Genomic DNA, 22,406 nt, shown 5'->3' with positions numbered 1-22,406 from the left:
TGCTCGAATAAGAAAAAAAGCTTTAGATTTTTTGGGAAATCCGATAGTTTTTATCTATTCCTTTTTGACTACTCTGCGACCACCTTACGCCGATGGGCGGTTGCAGAGTGGCTCCCCCAGGACCGCCTAACGCTGATTGGCATCATGGCAGTCCTCTTGAGATTAGCAGTGAAAGAGTGCGAGCACGCGTTTCCTGCAGGGTAACACGGGAGACAGCCGCGAACAGCCTGCCTGCCGCGATTGGAGCTGGCAGGCTGAAACTAAGAGGAAAAAGTCATAAACAAGTGTACAGTGCTGCGGTCTAGCGCAGGGTTGTTCAGAGAAATGGTCTGAAGGCAAAAATTAAAAACAAAAAACAATACTTGCCTGAGGAGAGGGTAGGCTCTGGGTCCTAATGAGCCTTCCTGTTTCTCTACTGGTTTCCCCGTTCCTGCGCTGGCATTCTCTGACCGATCAGTCGGAGACTGCTCTTTTCTGCTTTGAGTGGAATTCGGGAATCTTTGGGAGCCTCAGACTCCCGAAGACGTGCTGCTACTTACTGCGCACATGTCAGCACTCTCTTTTGCGCATGCGCAGTACAGGTCCGCCCGTCTTCGGGAGCACTCGGGCTCCAGAAGTCTGCCGAAGCCTCCCACCGTGGGAGATTTAAATGGAAGAGCCTGCGGGGAACGAGGGGATGAGGAGAGGTGCAGGAAGGCTCTACCCAGAGCCTTCCGCCTCCTTAGGTAAGTATCTGGGTTTTTTTTTTGTTTTGTTTTTTTGTTTTTTTAAATTTTTACCTTCAGATTTGCTTTAAAGCAGGAGGATTAGCCATACTATGATAGGGAAAGAAAACACATACGGTATATAAGTAGATAAATACTTGATCTACTTACATAACACCTGTATTGTACTGTCCACGTTTTGATTTCACTGAATTTTATATACTGAAGAGAATTCTGTTCCTGGTGGGGGCCATGTCTTTTGCCCACAGTTTAGGCTAAATCCTGATGTCATTTCTGCCCTTTACTTTTTTCTTTTCTCCTCCAATCGCTGAGTCACCTCAGCCTTGCTTGTAACACAAGTGAGCAGAGGATCGTGTTTCAGATAAGCAGCTAAGCAGGGAAATAAATGGAAGAGGAATATATTATAAATAAAAAGAATCCCCAGCATGCAACTGTTTGGCACTGACTACTAAAGGGCCAGTGCTCCTAAAGTATGTGATAACTCCAAACCAGAACAGCAGAAAAAGTTTTGAATGCAGGATTAGCATCTTTATCACTTAATACACTCAGACCAGTTGCTGTTGAAATTAGATTTTTATGGTGACACTCCTGTTTTAACGGTGTGGCCACACCTTTGATTGGCCAATTTTACCACCTCCATTCATTTTGAGAGCTTACCAACCCAATCTGTTCATAGTATTCAAAATTTGTTGGCCTTCATAGTACATGGAGGTGGTATTATTGGGCAATCAAAATTGGATGTGTGGATGAGGATAATGAATGATAGAGCACTAATCTCTCCTATCTGTCTTGCTGTAGGAGGATCTAACGAAGGAGACACTTCATCAGCAGTTCCTATTGGTCAAACAGCACACTAACCTCAGTCACGTGATGCAGTATGGAAACCGGGTAAGTTTCCACATTTTTACAAAGCATGTTCATGAAGTCCATTGATTGTCTTACGGGAATGAGTCTTAAAGTGCCCATTAACGATACAATTTAGTGAATGATCGACCTTCCAATCAGATCAGTATTGATGGTGTGAATTGACCACAAATGATCGATTAATTGATCATTTTAGCAATCTGTTTTGCAGATTGATTCTATTTGAAGTAATCAGATTGGTTATACATTTTTTTTTTTTTTTATCCCATTTAAGGGTCCAATCGATCGTTTCCTTCCAATCACAATTATTGGCTCGGAAGGTTGATTGCTCGCTAAATAGTGTAATTGATGGACACCTCAAGAACTGGCTGGACGGGTTAACGCAAGGCCCGGAGAGCTGCAGGCATGCTAAGCGCAGCTCATGCAAAAGCTTGTGTAATATTTTTTGAGGGTGAGCAGTTCTTAAAGGATACCCGAACTGACATGTGACATGATGAGATAGACATGTGTATGTACAGTGCCTAGCAGATTAATAACTATGCTGTGTTCCTTTTTTTCTTTCTCTGAAAGAGTTAAATATCAAGTATGTAAGTGGCTGACTCAGTCCTGACTCAAACATGAAGTGAGCACAGTGTGACCCTCACTGTTAAGAAATTCCAACAATAAAACACTTTCCTAGCAGAAAATGGCTTCTGAGAGCAAGACAGAGATAAAAAGGGGAAAATCTTATCAGTGCGAGTCACACTGTAGTCACTTCCTGTCTGAGTCAGGACTGAGTCAGCTACTTACATACCTGATATTTAACTATTTCAGGCAGAGAAAGAAAAAAAGGAACACAGCATAGTTATTTGTGTGCTAGGCACTGTACATACACATGTCTATCTCATCATGTCACATGTCAGTTCGGGTATCCTTTAAAGAGGAACTCCAGTAAAAATAATGTAAGAAAAAACTGCTTTATTTTTATCATAATTATGTATAAATGTCAATCAGTGATTGGCCATTGTAAAATTGTAAAATCGTTCTTCTGCCTGATTTACATTCTGACATTTATCACATGGTGACATTTTTGCTGCTGGCAGGTGATGTAGCTATGCTTGCTTTTTTGGCGGTTGGAAACCGCTGTAAACCGCTATTTCCCACAATGCAACAAGGTTCACAGCCCGGAAACTGCCAGGAGTACCACGGTCCTTAGAGTTTATTGTGGGAGGGGTTTCACCACAATATCAGTCATACAGCGCCCCCTGATGGTCTGTTAGTGAAAAGGAATAGATTTCTCATGTAAATGGGGGTATCAGCTACTGATTGGGATGAAGGTCAATAGTTGGTCACGGTTTCTCTTTAAAGGGAACCTTAACTGAGGAATAATAAAAAAATTTCACTTGCCCAGCCCCCTGGAGATGACCTGTGCCCCCGCCATCTCAAACCGATCCTCTGGTCCCCCACAGGCAGCTAGTTCCGTTTTCAGTGACTGGCTCTGGCCACGCATGTACTCGATCGTACGATAAGAGTACATGCACAGCCAAAGCCTGCAGACGCACTGCTGAAAACGAAACTGGCTCTGTTCAGACAGCGCGGGCACAGGACATCTGCAGTTAAGTGAAACACTTTTTTTTTTTTTTTTTCTATCCTCACTTTAAATGTGGTTGTGTATAGCCACCTTAAAGGGACCATGAGCAGACTTTAAAAATGAAAATCTGCACTTATCTGTGGCTTCCTCCCTCCCCATAGCCCGCTAGGTCCCTCTGGGTCCCCTCCATGGTGTCTTTAGCAGCTCTGTTAGCCTGGCGACTTTGGGCGAAGTTGTGCACATATGGGGCCCGTCTGTGCACCTGGCTCGTTCACGTGCCTGTCGCCATAAGCCTCCTGCACATGAGCAGTCTTTCGAGAACCACGCATGCACCCCAAGTCGCCAGGCTAAAGGGCCCGCCAGCTGAACCACAGAGCGGGGACCCAGGGGATGCTGAGGAATCTCGCAGGCTATGGGGGGCTGGGGGAAGCCCTAGGTATGTGCAGATTTTCATTTTAAGGGTCTGCTCAGGATCCCTTTAAGGTGGCTATACACTAGTTGGCCACTGCCGGCGCTCCTCTCTTTTCCTTTCCTTCTGGGTATCCCGTATCACGTCACAAACACTAGAGGCCTCTAGTGGTCAAGTAAGGTATGTGCCATGGTGTCCCCAGTGTGTGGCCTCTAGCATTTCTCATTGGACACCCGATAACCGGGAGAGAGGAAGTGGTGCAGAGGACGCGTCGGAGGACAGGTGAGTGTAAGCTCCGCTGTCCACACTGCACAGCCCGAGGGTGGGTGTAGATTGGGGGACCTGGAGGCCAGCAGGAAGTGCACACAAATTATCAATTGATTTCATGCTACCCTGTGTGGAGGGGTTCAATCGGGTAGATCCATCCCTGGTCAGATGATGATATGAGGGATCTATCTTTTGGCTGCAGCGGCCAGTGTATTAGCGTTAATTCTCAAGATAAATTCATTTTTATTGTTCTTTCCTTCTCAGACCATTTCCAAGATGAAGGTGAAACAGTTCCAGGGCAGCAACAAAGGTCAGGCCCCCCGAATGACCCTGGAGCCGGTGAAGAGGTTGGATCTGACCCCCAGCCCAGACGTACCTCTGGCCATCCTAAAAAGGAAGTACATGGCTACTAACGATGCTCAGGAGGCCAGAAATATCATGATTAGGATCAATGCCCTTCTAAAGGTATGTCGCTAGTCCCCAGCTGCACTCCAATATCACACACCATAGTATTATTATTATTATTATTATTATACATTGAGGGCGACTTTACACTGCAGATTGGTGGTATTGGGCCGCACCGCCAAAAGCAGGCCTTCTGGCAGGCTGCCAAGCAGGAAGTGACGTCACTTCCTGTGGCCGATGCAATCATATGCGCAGAAGCGTATTGCAAAGAATGTGCGTGTGCGACGCGTAAAACTGCAGCAGGTTTTCACATTGGCACACGTCGCCATAGACTTGCATTATTTTCAGGTCGGCGCAGAACCTGCGTGGTAACGTACATCTGTCCGAGCGTCAGGGATGTGGCGAAAACGTCACATCACGCCGTACTGCATCCGTATGAAAGTCTCCATAGACTTTTATTACCCTAAATTTACAGCACCACACCGCTCCAGTGTGAAAGGGCCCTCAAGGTTATCCCTTAATTATCAAGCACAATAAAGTGAGCTGTGAATTGTGAACCAAGAGATGTTTGTTTAGCCGGGCTGTAATAACTGACCAGTTCTACCACTTCCATGTAGTATTGGTGCTTACCTACACAATCTGTTTATAGTATGCAAAATCTGTTGGGCTTCCTACTACATCATGCATGTCAAACTCCGGCCCACGGGCCATTTCTGGCCCTCAGAGTTATTAAAGTTGGCCCCCAAGTGGTTTCCCCACTCTGCATTGTGTTTGGCCCACTCTAGACCACCAGGGACGCTATATTGGAAGAGAAGCCCTAAAACACCAGGGAATCCATATGGGGGAGGTAGGGGGAAAGCACTAAACACTGCAGAGAACTGTATATGGGAGGGTGGGGGCCACCAGACACCAGGGAACTGTATAGAGCAGGCATGGGCAAACTTGGCCCTCCAGCTGGTAAGGAACTAGAAGTCTCACAATGCATTGCAGGAGTCTTACAGCCACAGTCATGACTCATAAAGGCAAATGCATTGTGGGACTTGTAGTTCCTTAACTGCCGGAGGGCCAAGTTTGCCCATGCCTGGTATAGAGGGAAGAGGAACACTAGACACCAGGGAACTGTATAGAGGAGAGAGGAGGACCACTAGACACCAGGGAAATGTATAGGGGAGGTAAGAGGACCACTAGACACCAAGGAACTGTATAGAGGAGAGAGGAGGACCACTAGACACCAGGGAAATGTATAGGGGAGGTAAGAGGACCACTAGACACCAGGGAACTGTATAGAGGAGAGAGGAGGACCACTAAACACCAGGGAAATGTATAGGGGAGGTAAGAGGACCACTAGACACCAGGGAACTGTATAGGGGTTGGAGGGGGGCCGTTAGACACCAGGAAACTTTTTATAAGGAAGGGAGGTGGCCACTAGACATTGAGATTGGCCCACGACTTGGTCCCAGTGTTCAATCTTGGCTCACTTTGTATTAGAGTTTGACACCCCTGTACTACATGGAAGTATTATTCTTAATATTTTCTCCACAACGTATTGCAATAACTGATAAGGATGTGCATCATTTTACGCATTGCCCTCTCATCTCTGTGTAATCACAGAAATCTGTGATCGTTGCAACTTGTTGGAAAACTTCTGATTCTTCCCCCTTTTTTGTTTTCCCTCCAGGCCAAAGAAGTAATCAAGGAAAAGGTGAAGAAGATAATTGACTTGGTGACGGAATCGGACGAGATGACGAAGGAAATTCTGACTGATCAGATGGTCCTTAATGATTTCGGTTGTTACAGCGCAGCCGCAGAACGCTTCAAGTACAAGTGCTTCAACTGGCATATGCCCCTGGTGAGACACTCCCACTTTATTCCTTCTTAGCCATGGAGAAGGGGTAATCAGCACTAGATGACAGGCAAGCTGAGAGGAGCTGGTGCCGTGGTCGTGTCTCCAGAGGCAAGCAACAATGTAGATGTGTAGAAAATAAACAGAATCCGGGCACCGACCACAATAGCAATTTAGGTCGCCTTTAATTCCCAGCATCCCGACATGAAATACAAGTTTAAAGTGGATCCGAGGTGAACTTTTACTCATTGCATAATTGTGTTCCTTTCCTATTGTTTATAGGGCATTCCTCAAGCCAAATACTTTTTTGTTTTAATACTCTAATTCCCTATAAACTAAATAAACCACACCCACAGGTATTCAGAGAGCCTTGGCAGTAGCAAGGGCTCATGGGAGCTCAGTCTGGGCAGGAGGAGGAGGAGGTGTTACTAGCCATTGATTTCCGAGACAGAGGGGAGGGGGGATTAGCTTTTTTTCACAGGCTTAGTGATCAAGATACAGATAAGCCTGCCTCTGTGTAATGTTTACAAACAACATGGCTGCTGTCATTGTATCACAGGAAGAAATAATCATTTTCTATTAAAGCTGTTTGCAGCTATATTTGCTGTGTAAACTATCTAAACTTTAGATAAAATATATAGACAAGTTACTTGTGTGGCCTCTTGCACACTGCAAGCAATTCAGATTCAGATTCCGCTTTTTAATCAGTTTTTACCTCCGATTCAGATTCAGAATTGCAGTGTGCAAGGAGCAAACTGCAAATCTGAATCTGAATCGGAAGTAAAAACAGATTAAAAAGCGGAATCGGAATCTGAATTGCTTGCAGTGTGCAAGAGGCCTTATAGTTAGTTTTTCATCTCGAATCCGCTTTAAGGCCTGACAACCGTTTCGCAGGCTAAATGCCCGCTTCGTCAGAGGCAAGAGTTAGGTTAATTCTTGCCACTAACGAAACGAGCATTTAGCCTGCGAAACGGCTGTCAGGCTTCAACTTTGTATTTCATGTCAGGATGCTGGGAATTAATTAAAGGCGATGTAATTGCTATTGTGGGGGGTGCCCGGATTCTGTTTTTAATTTTTTCTACACGTCTACATTAATCCTTCTTGCATCTGAGACGCTCCATCTGTCACCAGCGTCAGCGCTTTATGCGTCATTGTTTTACATCTCCGCACAACACAGGCTCCTTCCTGACACTTCCACTTTAAAGGTTAAAGGACACCCGAGCTGAAATGTTAAAGATCACATCTACTCACCTGGGGCTTCTTCTAGGGCATACATGTGAAACTCCAGCCTGTGGGCCAAATCTCTGGCCCGCAGAGCCATCAGATTTGGCCCTCAAGCAGTATCCTCACTTTGCATCATGTTTGACCCACTCTAGATCACCAGGGAAGCCATATGGGGAGGGAGGTGGAAATGACTAGACACCGGGAAATATTGCCTTTTACCCCCTGTGACCTGAAGGTCCCGCCTCCTCCTTTTAAACACACAGCTTGTAATGGGATGGTAGGGAATGTAGCCTGGCATCTATTCTACCTACTTTGTGTCACATGGTCACACCTTGCCTGCCTGCCCACCAACTGAATATATGATGCTATATTGTGCCCCCTGCTTTGCTTCTACATACCCTTTATGTTCATCACTGCTGCTTTTCGCATTGTAGTGTTGTGCGGCTTCCTCCCTTGGCTTAAAGGGAACCTTAACGCTACTTTAAAAAAAAAAAAGTACTTACCTGGGGCTTCTACTAGCCCCCTGCAGCCGCCTTGTGCCCTCGATGTCCTGCCTCCCGCAGCGGCTAAGTTTCATTTTCACTGCGCTTGCACGGCCCTGGCCGCACGCCTCCTCGCTCACATCGCCGCCCCCATACTGCACAGCATGTGAGTTCTCTGCAGGTGCTCGACGCAGTGGCTTGTTGACTGGCCAGTCTCTGAACACGTAACTTGGCTGCTGCAGAGGACCGAAGCATCCTTCCAGGACATCGAGGGCACGGGGCAGCTGAGGCTGCAGGGGGCTGGTAGAAGCCCCAGGGAAGTGAAACTTTTTTTTTTTATTGAGTTAAGGTTCCCTTAAGCCATTTCTCTACCAGCTGCCTCTGGCCCCTCAAGGACCAGAGACTGCTGGTACAGCAAAACGGCGCTTACAAACGAATCTCCGCGCAGTCCAGCCGCTCTCGCCGGTCACACCGCTCACCCATCACCACAGGCTCCTCTCTCTGCTGTCTCTATGACGGCAGAGCGTTGTGCGCCGGTCAGGAGCCGCTTTCATTGGCTCCTGACCCTGTCAATCAATGTAAGCCAGTGGGATTGGCTTACAGTGATGACAGGGCCAGGAGCCAATGAAAACTACTCCTGACCGGCTCACAGAACTCTGCCGTCATAGAGACGGCAGGGCGAATGTATTGCGGTGGGGACAAAACGTCTTGAACGGCGAGACTGCGCGGCGCAATGATTGAAAACTACGTCCTGTCAGATCCGTGCTGCCACATGTAGGACGTAGATTTCAGCGGCGTCAGTCCCGGAACGGTTAATGTCTGCGTCCACCATTGTCTTGGGGACCCCACCTTGTAGTCCTGTTTGGCTTTTGTAGCAGCCATAAACTAATGCCATGGTGCCTCCATGCCACCTAGTGTTAGCCTGCGGGAACTGGGCCCACCAGAACTTTTTACAGTATTTTTCCTAGCACGGTGGAGAGAGGGCACCGATATCTGGCAGTGAGAGAAAGCAGCACACAGCTACACAGCAATAAATTGGCAGCAAGGAACATTTTTGGTCATCTCTAACTCGTCAACCATTTTTTTTTTAATTATTATTATTATTTATTGGTATTGGGGGCTTTAGATGGACTTTAACCACTTCAGCCTTCAGTGTTGTTTCACCTTGTGCATCCAAGCAACTTTCACCTCCCATTCATTCGCCAACACTTCATCATTCCTAATTTTTCTGCCATTATAGTTTTAAAATAATACATGCTGCCGTAATAAAAAATTCACATATTTTATTTGCCCCTTTGTCTAGTTTATTACACCATTTAAATTATGTTCCTATCACATTGTATGGCGGCGATATTTTATTTCGAAAAAAAGGTGCTTTTTTTTCAGTTTTGCGTCGATCACTTATTACAAGCCCATAGTTTAAAAATAACAGGAATATACTCTTTGGCCACAAGATATTGCACCTATTTTCCATATGCGTAGTATTACTGCACAAAACGGAAGCAATGCGTGGACATGTAAGTATGGGCTTTATGAATGACGGAGCCGTCTCATAGATGGCGTTGGTCATTCATACCGGGACTTAGATCAATGAATGGGAAATGTGTTCCCATTTATTGATCTCCGGGCTAACGGAAGGCTGCGGGAGCACGCGTGGCGAGCGGCAGCAAGGGTAGCATTTTGGACATAGCAGCTACATCCGAAATGCTAAAGTAGTTAAAGCAAATTTTAAGCTAAAATACACCTATGGGATAATGAATTCAATTGTATGTGTAGTACAACTAAGAAATAGAACATTATTAGCAAAGAAAAAAGTCTCATATTGTTTTCCAGTACATGAAGAGTTGGCCCGAAAAACTTCAGTCCTCTGTGCAAAGAGCTTCTCTGAGCTATTCGACCAACTTGATAAAACTCAATACTGTTTTCTGAACAGCCTAAACAGCCAAGAAACAGCCAGAGGCAGATTTAGATAAGGTTTACTGCAGGAAAGTTAAAAGGTCATTAACTCTGCTCTGTTTTACTGTTAAAATACAGAGTGTGGTTTCTCAACTGCAAATATGACAGTGTGATGCAATGTTATAAATAAAGCTATGTAACTGAAAAATATGAGACTCTTCTCTTTGCTACTAATGTTCTATTCATTATCCGTACCACACATAAAATTCCTTATCTCACAGATTTATGTTCGCTTCAGTGTCACTTTAAGAATAATTATGTCTCCTTAAAGTGAACCAGAGACGAAGCACCCTCATGTATTTTACCATATATATCAGTGGGAACATTAGAGAAAACACCTACCCTGCTGTCTGTTTCATTATTTACTGTTCAGGTTGCTTCTTATTAGCCCTGATAAAATCCCCCACTGAGCATTCACTCTGGCTCTGTTCAGGAATCTTTATAGCTGAGTCTGTCTTCTGTGCTGTCTTTTCAAGCCCAAGCCTGCCCCCTTGTGGCTCTGCTCAGGAATCATTATAGCTGAGTCATTATAGGAAAGCCAGACTGAAAGCTCAGTGGGGGATTTTACCTGGGCTGCTAAGAAGCAATCTGAACAGTAAATAATGAAACAGAGAGCAGGGTAGGGGTTTTCTCTATGTTCCCACTGATATATATGGTAAAATACATGACGATGCTTCATCTCTGGTTCACTTTAATGAGGTTGTGTTGCAGTCTGATCATTGCAGATGATGTACTGTAACTGCTATACAATTACATGTGTTTCCTGTACTGCATGCTGTACTAGAGGCCTGACTCTGTGTCTTTGTCCTTGCAGTATGAATATGCCATGAGAGAGCTGTATACTCTGGTCAACCTCTGTGAGTCTGGATACCCATTAGAAAGGTGAAGCTTGCTGTCTTTTTTTTTTATTAGAAACCTTAATTCTCATCTAGAATTGTTTTGTTACCTCTGAAGTTCTGGTGCAGAAACACCCCATAGATGTGAGATGAGAGTTCATGGTCCTGTGTAGTCCTGTGCATATATGCTGACAGTCTAGTGCAGCCTTTCTCAACCTTTTTACCCTGGAGGAACCCAGCAAATACCTTTTGGATCTCAAGGAAGCCCTGAATTTACTTTGCAGGTGGCATTATCTTTAAAAGCTGGTGTGCCCGTTTATACCCTATCACAGTGCCTTTCATTATAATGACTCTATTTTGTATTGTCTCTATTATAATGTCTGTTTTAGTGCTTTTTATTATTCTGACCACCAATTTAGTGCTTCTTTTTACAGTACCCCTTATTTTAGTGTGCCCTCTAGCATACTTCCCCCCAACACACATAATGGGGGCAAAATCCCAAGAACCCCCTGCAGAGTACTCGAGGAACACTGGCTGAGAAAGCCTGGTCTAGTGTGTGAATAGGGAGATCTGCTGAGATGTCAGTCTAGAGATCTGGTGAGGGGAATGGGCTGCAGGCACCTGTCAGTCCAGAGATCTGGTGAGGGAAATGGGGTGCAGGCACCTGTCAGTCCAGAGATCTGGTGAGGGAAACAGACTGCAGGCACCTGTCAGTCCAGAGATCTGGTGAGGGAAATGGGGTGCAGGCACCTGTCAGTCCAGAGATCTGGTGAGGGGAATGGGCTGCAGGCACCTGTCAGTCTAGAGATCTGCTGAGGGAAACTGGCTGCAGGCACCTGTCAGTCTAGAGATCTGGTGAGGGAAACGGGCTGCAGGCACCTGTCAGTCTAGAGATCTGGTGAGGGAAACGGGCTGCAGGCACCTGTCAGCCTAGAGATCTGGTGAGGGAAATGGGCTGCAGGCACCTGTCAGTCCAGAGATCTGGTGAGGGAAACTGGCTGCAGGCACCTGTCAGTCCAGAGATCTGGGGAGGGGAATGGGCTGCAGGCACCTGTCAGCCTAGAGATCTGGGGAGGGGAATGGGCTGCAGGCACCTGTCAGTCCAGAGATCTGGGGAGGGGAATGGGCTGCAGGCGCCTGTCAGTCTAGTGATCTGGGGAGGGGAATGGGCGGCAGGCACCTGTCAGTCCAGAGATCTGGTGAGGGAAACTGGCTGCAGGCACCTGTCAGTCCAGAGATCTGGTGAGGGAAACGGGCTGCAGGCACCTGTCAGTCCATAGATCTGGTGAGGGGAATGGGCTGCAGGCACCTGTCAGCCTAGAGATCTGGTGAGGGGAATGGGCTGCAGGCACCTGTCAGTCTAGTGATTTGGTGAGAGGAATGGGCTGCAGGCACCTGTCAGTCTACAGATCTGGTGAGGGGAATGGGCTGCAGGCACCTGTCAGCCTACAGATCTGGTGAGGGAAACGGGCTGCAGGCACCTGTCAGTCCATAGATCTGGTGAGGGGAATGGGCTGCAGGCACCTGTCAGTCTACAGATCTGGTGAGGGGAATGGGCTGCAGGCACCTGTCAGCCTACAGATCTGGTGAGGGAAATGGGCTGCAGGCTCCTGTCAGTCTAGAGATCTGATGAGGGAAATGGGCTGCAGGCTCCTGTCAGTCTAGAGATCTGATGAGGGAAATGGGCTGCAGGCACCTGTCAGTCTAGTGATTTGGTGAGGGGAATGGGCTGCAGGCACCTGTCAGCCTAGAGATCTGGTGAGGGGAATGGGCTGCAGGCACCTGTCAGCCTAGAGATCTGGTGAGGGAGAAGTAGAAAATATAATTTCTGGAGACGAGACTTCATATCCTCTGTATTTCTTTGATACGCTGCTGTGCATAAGTTTAGCATTCTTGGACACTGATGTTTTCTCAATTTGTGTCTTTTAGGATTGAGTATGCTATGAACACCGTCTGCCCAGACCAAAACTGAAACTACTGACAACAATCTCCTCCAGAAGGAGGCAGTAGAGAGGGCATTGATGGTGATTATTCCTCTCTGCCTGCAGCTGCTACCTGAAATCTACTCTCCACTTGACCGATTTTGCCTTCTTTGTCATCACCTGTCATCTCTTATACCACCCGTACCTTTACCTGCAAGTCCGGGCCGGAACGATCTTCTGCTGGGCCAAATCAATGGGGCTTGGTTTACTCAACCAAAGCAAGTGACTTTTCAGCAGTCATACTGAGATCCCTACCTGGTAGCCGGGGGGGCTGTAATTGTCCTGTAGCTGCTAGAATTATTGTATGATGTGGAAGTATCTGATTTGCTGGCAATGACTGACTTGCGTTATCAGACCTAATGGACATGATTATTAACACTAGATCTAAACTAGAGATGGCCAGTATAAACAAACACCTGCTTCTCTCTTAAATCATTTTTTTAGATTTCACGTAAAGGATAAATGTACTTAAAGCGGAATATAACCCTGCATTTCAACTTTGCTCTAAAACATTATTTACAGTATATTATATGCAACCAGCATTTTTTTTTTTTACTAGACCAGCATTGGAAGGGTTACACAGGGCTTTAAAGTCCCTAGAGATTTCTGCAACCGAATCCGAACTTGAGTTAGATACTTTTTGTTTACAAATATGTGTTTATTATGACTCATCTCTCTCACTGAGAAGGAGCTTGGAGGACAGCCAAAGAGATGTATCTATTGATAAACAGTTACACACTAACTAAATAGAATGTAACCATCTGAATGTCTGCACGGAACTTAAAACCTCTGTGTTTAACCCTTCCAATGCTGGTCTAGTAAAAAAAAAATGCTTTTTGCATATAATATGCTGTAAATAATGTTTTAGAGCAAAGTTGAAATGCAGGGTTATATTCCGCTTTAAGTATAACCTAAGGAAAGATCTTTTTGTTCCCCTTGTAAAGATCATGATCTTGCCCCCCCCCCCCCCCCCCCCCCTCTCCTCCTCTTTTGTCCCCTGAAACCGTTAAAACCCTGATGAGAAGAAATTTGAGCAAACAACTGGGCTAGTGGTGACTAGTTCAGCAATGCCCTGTAACTCTTCAGCTTCCTCCACCGCTCCTCCCTGTAGGTATCTGGACATTTAGTCAGCACTCATTATTTCAAAGCCTGTTTACTAAAGCAAGGTGCACTTAAAGGGGGGAGGAGGCAAGATCGGGAATTGGTTATGATTGCGTTACTGATCAGGGAACTGTCGGGGACTGATTTGGTAAAGTGACGTTTTAAGTACACTTCTCGTTTTAGCTTTTAACTTTTCAGTATGTGAGTTTGACATTTTTGTTATTGGATATTTTGTTTAAGATTTTTTTTTTTTAATCCAAAGAATGTTTAGCATTGATTTGTTTTAAAGAATTGTTTGACTGCCGTATTTTGTTGAGATGTGCTGCAGAGTTACGGAACTGCCGAGGCCTCAGATGGGTTCCGCCGCTGCCTGCGGTCTGCAGTGTGGTACTTTATAACCACTCATGGTGACGCTGGTGGTTCTCACCAATGTGAAAGCAAGGTAGTTTGGGTTCTCTGGACTGCCCCTAGAATATGCTGACTGTCCCGACTACCTCCATACACGGAAGACGTGCTGCCTGTGAGATACTGACAGACCCGCACACTGTGTTTTATCCGTAAGGCAGATTGTTCGCATTTAAATTTATCAGCCTGGGAAGATGGAAGGAATTTGGCTTACCTCCCCACAAGATGCTTATCTATGTCTGATGCACTAAAATTACACATCAATCAAATGTACAGTTAAGTTGAAAGATGAACATTATTAATAAACAGACGTATCATTCTTGAGTTCTAAAAATGCCTCTGTGATATTTGTTGTAATGGCATTCTGTACGTTTGACCTAAATATTGTCTTCTAGAGTGCAGCTTCTGTGATGTCACTGGTCTCTAGTGAATGGATAGGCTGTATTCTCAGTGATGTCACTGCTCTCTAGTGAATGTATAGGCTGTATTCTCAGTGATGTCACTGCTCTCTAGTGAATGGATAGGCTGTATTCTCAGTGATGTCACTGGTCTCTAATGAAATATTGGGTTTAGGATAGGCACACCTTGCCGTGGGTTATTGGGTGCTCAGCCTTGATGTAGAAGCGACATCAATCCAATACAAACGATTCAAGGTCGGCTGGCACACCAAAGTCAGTTTCCAAGCAAATTTATTGAATGCACAGCATGACAATTGTTTCGGGGCCAAGCATGGTCCCCTTCATCAGATAAGTGCAGACATACAAGTGATGCAAAAAACCAGCACATATATATATACCCAACAATGATCAATCACCAGGCATCAGAGGAAGGGACCTCCCCCCTAATTACCATGCATGATTAAGCTCAATGCAAAATCCATTGCATATATGTTACACTAAAATACGTATTTCATAACCTCATACCTGACTTTCATGGTAAGTCTCTCCAAATGTGATAATACGTTTCTTTCAAAGTGTCCAAAATCCGCAGCAGCTCCTGTTGTTGATGTTGCAGACTGCAAATGACAGTCTACAACTATGAAACTCGTGCTACTCGCCGCCTGAGGAGTCGGTCAGCCGTTAGGCTGATCAGGCTGTTGCCGATGGAGTCGCCATGGTAACCTGACAAGCAGGCTGCCTTAGCCAGTGAGCTCACGGCGGGGCGTGGTCAAGACGTCACCTCGTTCCCTGCTCAAACCGCGCTGTCAGCGAGCGGGGAACGGGCGAATAGTGGGCGTGGCCGTGGCATACGGCGCTGCCCTCAATGGCTCTGTGGCTCTCGATTGGCTAGGGGGCGCGGACACGCGCGCAACCATCCTGCCTCCTCGTCTCAACATGGGTAACCTAGGTTACCCTAAACAACCAGGCTGCGTAGGACTTGGGCATACTCTGAATGCCAGTAACAGCTCTAGGATACATATGGTAACCCAAAGGGGAGGGCAAAGAGATAGGGAAACCGGGAAAGAGATGATTAAAGGGAAGTTGGCAGAGGGAAGCCAGATACAGAAGGACTGAGATAGACAGGTGGGAAAAAAAGGGGGGGGGGGGGAAAGGGAACAAAAGAACAGAAAGATGCCATAATAACACAACATAATAAAATAAAAACAGTGCAGCATATGATTCACGCACCAGGCGTGGATGGCTGAGTTGTCACTACATGCCACTCACCGCTCATGCCCATTAATCAAATCGGAAGACTGTGGAAAGCGAGATATACACAACAATAATATTACAAGGCATATGGAACCCAATTTTATGTTACCACCTGAAAAAATGAATATGACAATCTCATCTGTCATCCAGAAAGCAAGTCAATGGATTAATTTGGTTTAGACCTTTTGGTTGTAATGTCTCCAATGTATAAATCCAATATGCTTCCCTCTGAAGGAGCAGTTTGTCTCTATCGCCCCCTCTCCTTGGTTTTTTCACCTGATCAATGACCAGTCCCCTTAGCTCACTGACTCGATGACCTCTCTCAATAAAATGCATGGCAACTGGTTTTGTGACATCAGGTTTTTTATTCTTCAATTTCGCTTCTGTGGCTATTTTGATATCACTCCTATGATGCTGAAACCTCACCTTAAATGCACTCGTAGTTTTACCAACATATCCCATGCCACATGGGCATTTGAGCATGTAGACACAGTACTCGGTGTTGCAGTTATAGTACTCATGCATGAAGTGTTTTTCGCCATTACAAGGATGTACAAAATATTCACCGGTGATCAAAGAGTTACATACATTACAGTTTTGGCATCGATAGCATCCTTTCTTATTGGAAAACTTAAACGGTGTACTGCAATATTTGTCATAGGGATCCGCTTGTACCAGCATATCCCTCAAGCTCCTGTTAGATCTATAGGAGAACAAAGGTTTCTCTTTAAGCAGTGGACTTAGACTCACATCTGATTTCAGTATCGATAAATTTTTTGCTACACAATTTTTGATGCATGCTGACATGGGGCTGAAGTCCTGTACAAAAGGGATACCACTCTTGTTTCCCCGTGTGGCACTGCCCATATATATCTCTCTTGCTCTTGTAATGGCGACTGTCAACACGCCTTCTGGGTACCCTCTCTCCATGAACCTTAATTTCATACACCCAAGTTCGGATTCTGCATCTTCCCCAAACGTACAAATTCTTAAGACCCTGAGGAATTGTGAGACCGGTAGTCCCTTCATCAGGTGACTCGGGTGTCCACTATTATATTGTAACAATGTGTTGCGGTCCGTGGGTTTCCTGTATAAGGTAGTCGTAAGCCCACCCTCTGTTTTTCTCACCATAACATCAAGAAATGGTACCTCCTGGTATGAGATTTCCGGATTGAACACTATTCCCTCAAACAAAGTGTTCAAATATGCAACAAACTCTCTCAACAACTCCTGCCCGCCGCTCCATATCACAAACACGTCATCTATGAATCTAGTCCAAAAGATGACGTGTTCGCGATACAGCGGCGAACTGTACACCCTTTCCTCCTCAAGATATCCTACAAATAAATTTGCATATGCCGGGGCTGCCGAGCTGCCCATGGCAGTCCCCCGGCATTGCCTGAACCAAGTCTTTTCAAATTTGAAACAGTTTGTAGTCAGTATCAATTCCAATCCTGCTAGGATAAATTCCGTGGGTAACAAAACATTATTCGATTTTGATAAGAAATGACCTACCGCCTCCAAACCTGCTGTATTCGGAATCGATGTGTAGAGAGACCCGATGTCCATCGTGCACAAGATCATATCCCGGGTGTTCACTGTAATCCGTTCCAGTTTGCTCAAAAAGTGGTTAGTATCCTTTAAATAAGCAGGTAAGGATTGCACAATTGGTTGTAGCTGGAAATCAATAAACTGTGCAATTGGTTGTGTAACCGAGTCCGTGCCTGAAATGATTGGGCGAAACTTAAGTGGTGTCAGTCCCTTGTGTATTTTTGGCAACCCGTATATAACGGGCCGCTGAGGAAATTCCGGAGATAGGAACTCTTTTTCGCTTTCTGTAATCCAGTTGTTATTAATGCCAAGCATGAGAAGGTCATCGAGCTGTTTCAGGATCCTCTGGGTCGGGTCATTCGCAATTTCTTGATAGCTGGTGTGATCTGCCAGCATTTCTTTAATGCCCATACTGTATTGTTTATAGTCCATGACGACAATGGCTCCCCCCTTATCCGCGGGTTTTATAATTATCCCTCTGTTATTCTTTAATGATTTGATGGCTTGTCTTTCATTCCATGTCAAGTTAGATTTATTTACTTTGCTATTCTTATTGTATCGTAAGACATCATGTCTCACTGTATTGGCAAAAGTTTCAATACTAGAAAAGGAGCCTGGTGGTATAAATGAGCTTTTTAACTTGAACCTGGAGGTTTGTGTCACTGTGGCGGTACTCGGTTTTTCATAAAAGAATTGTTTAAGTTTCAACGTACGCTCAAACTTAAAGAGATCTACCTCAAATTTAAAGGGGTCGAACCTTGCCGTCGGGCAGAATGATAATCCCTTTGAAAGGACACCCATTTCGTATTTACTGAGGGCAGTACTACTTAGATTAATCACTGGTGATTCTGGCTCCGTGTTTGTGGGCGTAGTGGTTGAGGTTGGGGTCCTCTTCCTTTTGGTTTTTCCCCTCCTGGGGTGTCTCCTTTTGCGTCCCCCTGAAACCCCGATGGACCAGGGGTATCGCTCTCAGAAGACGGATTCTCTGTGGGAACGTCAGAATCCGGGTTTGGTTTAGGTCTGGGTTGAGGACGTGGTCCTCCTCGTGGCCTTGGTCTGCCTCTAGGTGGCTGTCCTCTTATTAAAGAATAACAGAGGGATAATTATAAAACCCGCGGATAAGGGGGGAGCCATTGTCGTCATGGACTATAAACAATACAGTATGGGCATTAAAGAAATGCTGGCAGATCACACCAGCTATCAAGAAATTGCGAATGACCCGACCCAGAGGATCCTGAAACAGCTCGATGACCTTCTCATGCTTGGCATTAATAACAACTGGATTACAGAAAGCGAAAAAGAGTTCCTATCTCCGGAATTTCCTCAGCGGCCCGTTATATACGGGTTGCCAAAAATACACAAGGGACTGACACCACTTAAGTTTCGCCCAATCATTTCAGGCACGGACTCGGTTACACAACCAATTGCACAGTTTATTGATTTCCAGCTACAACCAATTGTGCAATCCTTACCTGCTTATTTAAAGGATACTAACCACTTTTTGAGCAAACTGGAACGGATTACAGTGAACACCCGGGATATGATCTTGTGCACGATGGACATCGGGTCTCTCTACACATCGATTCCGAATACAGCAGGTTTGGAGGCGGTAGGTCATTTCTTATCAAAATCGAATAATGTTTTGTTACCCACGGAATTTATCCTAGCAGGATTGGAATTGATACTGACTACAAACTGTTTCAAATTTGAAAAGACTTGGTTCAGGCAATGCCGGGGGACTGCCATGGGCAGCTCGGCAGCCCCGGCATATGCAAATTTATTTGTAGGATATCTTGAGGAGGAAAGGGTGTACAGTTCGCCGCTGTATCGCGAACACGTCATCTTTTGGACTAGATTCATAGATGACGTGTTTGTGATATGGAGCGGCGGGCAGGAGTTGTTGAGAGAGTTTGTTGCATATTTGAACACTTTGTTTGAGGGAATAGTGTTCAATCCGGAAATCTCATACCAGGAGGTACCATTTCTTGATGTTATGGTGAGAAAAACAGAGGGTGGGCTTACGACTACCTTATACAGGAAACCCACGGACCGCAACACATTGTTACAATATAATAGTGGACACCCGAGTCACCTGATGAAGGGACTACCGGTCTCACAATTCCTCAGGGTCTTAAGAATTTGTACGTTTGGGGAAGATGCAGAATCCGAACTTGGGTGTATGAAATTAAGGTTCATGGAGAGAGGGTACCCAGAAGGCGTGTTGACAGTCGCCATTACAAGAGCAAGAGAGATATATATGGGCAGTGCCACACGGGGAAACAAGAGTGGTATCCCTTTTGTACAGGACTTCAGCCCCATGTCAGCATGCATCAAAAATTGTGTAGCAAAAAATTTATCGATACTGAAATCAGATGTGAGTCTAAGTCCACTGCTTAAAGAGAAACCTTTGTTCTCCTATAGATCTAACAGGAGCTTGAGGGATATGCTGGTACAAGCGGATCCCTATGACAAATATTGCAGTACACCGTTTAAGTTTTCCAATAAGAAAGGATGCTATCGATGCCAAAACTGTAATGTATGTAACTCTTTGATCACCGGTGAATATTTTGTACATCCTTGTAATGGCGAAAAACACTTCATGCATGAGTACTATAACTGCAACACCGAGTACTGTGTCTACATGCTCAAATGCCCATGTGGCATGGGATATGTTGGTAAAACTACGAGTGCATTTAAGGTGAGGTTTCAGCATCATAGGAGTGATATCAAAATAGCCACAGAAGCGAAATTGAAGAATAAAAAACCTGATGTCACAAAACCAGTTGCCATGCATTTTATTGAGAGAGGTCATCGAGTCAGTGAGCTAAGGGGACTGGTCATTGATCAGGTGAAAAAACCAAGGAGAGGGGGCGATAGAGACAAACTGCTCCTTCAGAGGGAAGCATATTGGATTTATACATTGGAGACATTACAACCAAAAGGTCTAAACCAAATTAATCCATTGACTTGCTTTCTGGATGACAGATGAGATTGTCATATTCATTTTTTCAGGTGGTAACATAAAATTGGGTTCCATATGCCTTGTAATATTATTGTTGTGTATATCTCGCTTTCCACAGTCTTCCGATTTGATTAATGGGCATGAGCGGTGAGTGGCATGTAGTGACAACTCAGCCATCCACGCCTGGTGCGTGAATCATATGCTGCACTGTTTTTATTTTATTATGTTGTGTTATTATGGCATCTTTCTGTTCTTTTGTTCCCTTTCCCCCCCCCCCCCCTTTTTTTCCCACCTGTCTATCTCAGTCCTTCTGTATCTGGCTTCCCTCTGCCAACTTCCCTTTAATCATCTCTTTCCCGGTTTCCCTATCTCTTTGCCCTCCCCTTTGGGTTACCATATGTATCCTAGAGCTGTTACTGGCATTCAGAGTATGCCCAAGTCCTACGCAGCCTGGTTGTTTAGGGTAACCTAGGTTACCCATGTTGAGACGAGGAGGCAGGATGGTTGCGCGCGTGTCCGCGCCCCCTAGCCAATCGAGAGCCACAGAGCCATTGAGGGCAGCGCCGTATGCCACGGCCACGCCCACTATTCGCCCGTTCCCCGCTCGCTGACAGCGCGGTTTGAGCAGGGAACGAGGTGACGTCTTGACCACGCCCCGCCGTGAGCTCACTGGCTAAGGCAGCCTGCTTGTCAGGTTACCATGGCGACTCCATCGGCAACAGCCTGATCAGCCTAACGGCTGACCGACTCCTCAGGCGGCGAGTAGCACGAGTTTCATAGTTGTAGACTGTCATTTGCAGTCTGCAACATCAACAACAGGAGCTGCTGCGGATTTTGGACACTTTGAAAGAAACGTATTATCACATTTGGAGAGACTTACCATGAAAGTCAGGTATGAGGTTATGAAATACGTATTTTAGTGTAACATATATGCAATGGATTTGCATTGAGCTTAATCATGCATGGTAATTAGGGGGGAGGTCCCTTCCTCTGATGCCTGGTGATTGATCATTGTTGGGTATATATATGTGCTGGTTTTTTGCATCACTTGTATGTCTGCACTTATCTGATGAAGGGGACCATGCTTGGCCCCGAAACAATTGTCATGCTGTGCATTCAATAAATTTGCTTGGAAACTGACTTTGGTGTGCCAGCCGACCTTGAATCGTTGGTCTCTAATGAAGGGATGGGCTGCATTCTCCATACCTCCCAACTTTTTGAGATGAGAAAGAGGAACACTTAAGCCACACCCCTGATCACGCCCCCGGCACACCCCTAGTCCCGCATACCATAAAGGTTTCTTAAGAAAAATATGTTGTTTTTTAATTCAAACCATATTGGTCCTTTCTATCCTGGCGCATTTTCCTTCATATTAACATTTGAAAATAAGAAATATATTTATTTAAAAGATGGGAATAAAGTTTAGAGGCAATTAAACACATTTTTTTTCAGCAGAGAAATACATATATTTACATAGACAGAGATACAAATGAGGAGAAAAGAGGCACAGGGTTCCCAAAGAGGGACTGTCACTCCAAAAGAGAGACAGTCGGGAGCTATGATTCTCAGTGATGTCACTGGTCTCTAGTGAATGGATAGGCTGCATTCTCAGTGATGTCACTGGCATCTAGTGAATGGATAGGCTGCACTCAGTGATGTCACTGGTCTCTAGTGAATGGATATCCTGCATTCTCAGTGATGTCACTGGTCTCTAGTGAATGGATAGGCTGCATTCTCAGTGATGTCACTGGTCTCTAGTGAATGGATATCCTGCATTCTCTGTGATGTCACTGGTCTCTAGTGAATGGATAGGCTGCATTCTCAGTGATGTCACTGGTCTCTAGTGAATGGATAGGCTGCATTCTCAGTGATGTCACTGGTCTCTAGTGAATGGATAGGCTGCATTCTCAGTGATGTCACTGGTCTCAGTGAATGGATAGGCTGCATTCTCAGTGATGTCACTGGTCTCTAGTGAATGGATAGGCTGCATTCTCAGGGATGTCACTGGTCTCTAGTGAATGGATAGGCTGCATTCTCAGTGATGTCACTGGTCTCTAGTGAATGGATAGGCTGCATTCTCAGTGATGTCACTGGTCTCAGTGAATGGATAGGCTGCATTCTCAGTGATGTCACTGGTCTCTAGTGAATGGGTAGGCTGCATTCTCAGTGATG

The 22,406-nt window shown here is 45.4% G+C and overlaps 1 protein-coding gene across 1 annotated transcript in view; it reads left to right on the top strand.

Moving 5' to 3' along the window:
- LGMN (legumain) overlaps positions 1-13,385 on the top strand; it is a 60,624-nt gene extending 47,239 nt beyond the window's left edge. Inside the window, exons 10-14 of the mRNA XM_068254612.1 lie at positions 1,524-1,613; positions 4,100-4,300; positions 5,919-6,089; positions 10,560-10,627; positions 12,511-13,385. Of these exons, the coding sequence (XP_068110713.1) occupies positions 1,524-1,613; positions 4,100-4,300; positions 5,919-6,089; positions 10,560-10,627; positions 12,511-12,553 (573 nt within the window). The 3' untranslated portion in view covers positions 12,554-13,385. The remainder of the gene's footprint in view (positions 1-1,523; positions 1,614-4,099; positions 4,301-5,918; positions 6,090-10,559; positions 10,628-12,510) is intronic.
- Positions 13,386-22,406: the final 9,021 nt, after the last annotated feature.

This window comes from Hyperolius riggenbachi, chromosome 9 (genome assembly GCF_040937935.1).
Source record: "Hyperolius riggenbachi isolate aHypRig1 chromosome 9, aHypRig1.pri, whole genome shotgun sequence".
NCBI lineage: Eukaryota > Metazoa > Chordata > Amphibia > Anura > Hyperoliidae > Hyperolius > Hyperolius riggenbachi.
The sequence above is the reverse complement of the archived record's forward strand: the minus strand, read 5'-3'. Positions and strand labels throughout refer to the sequence as shown.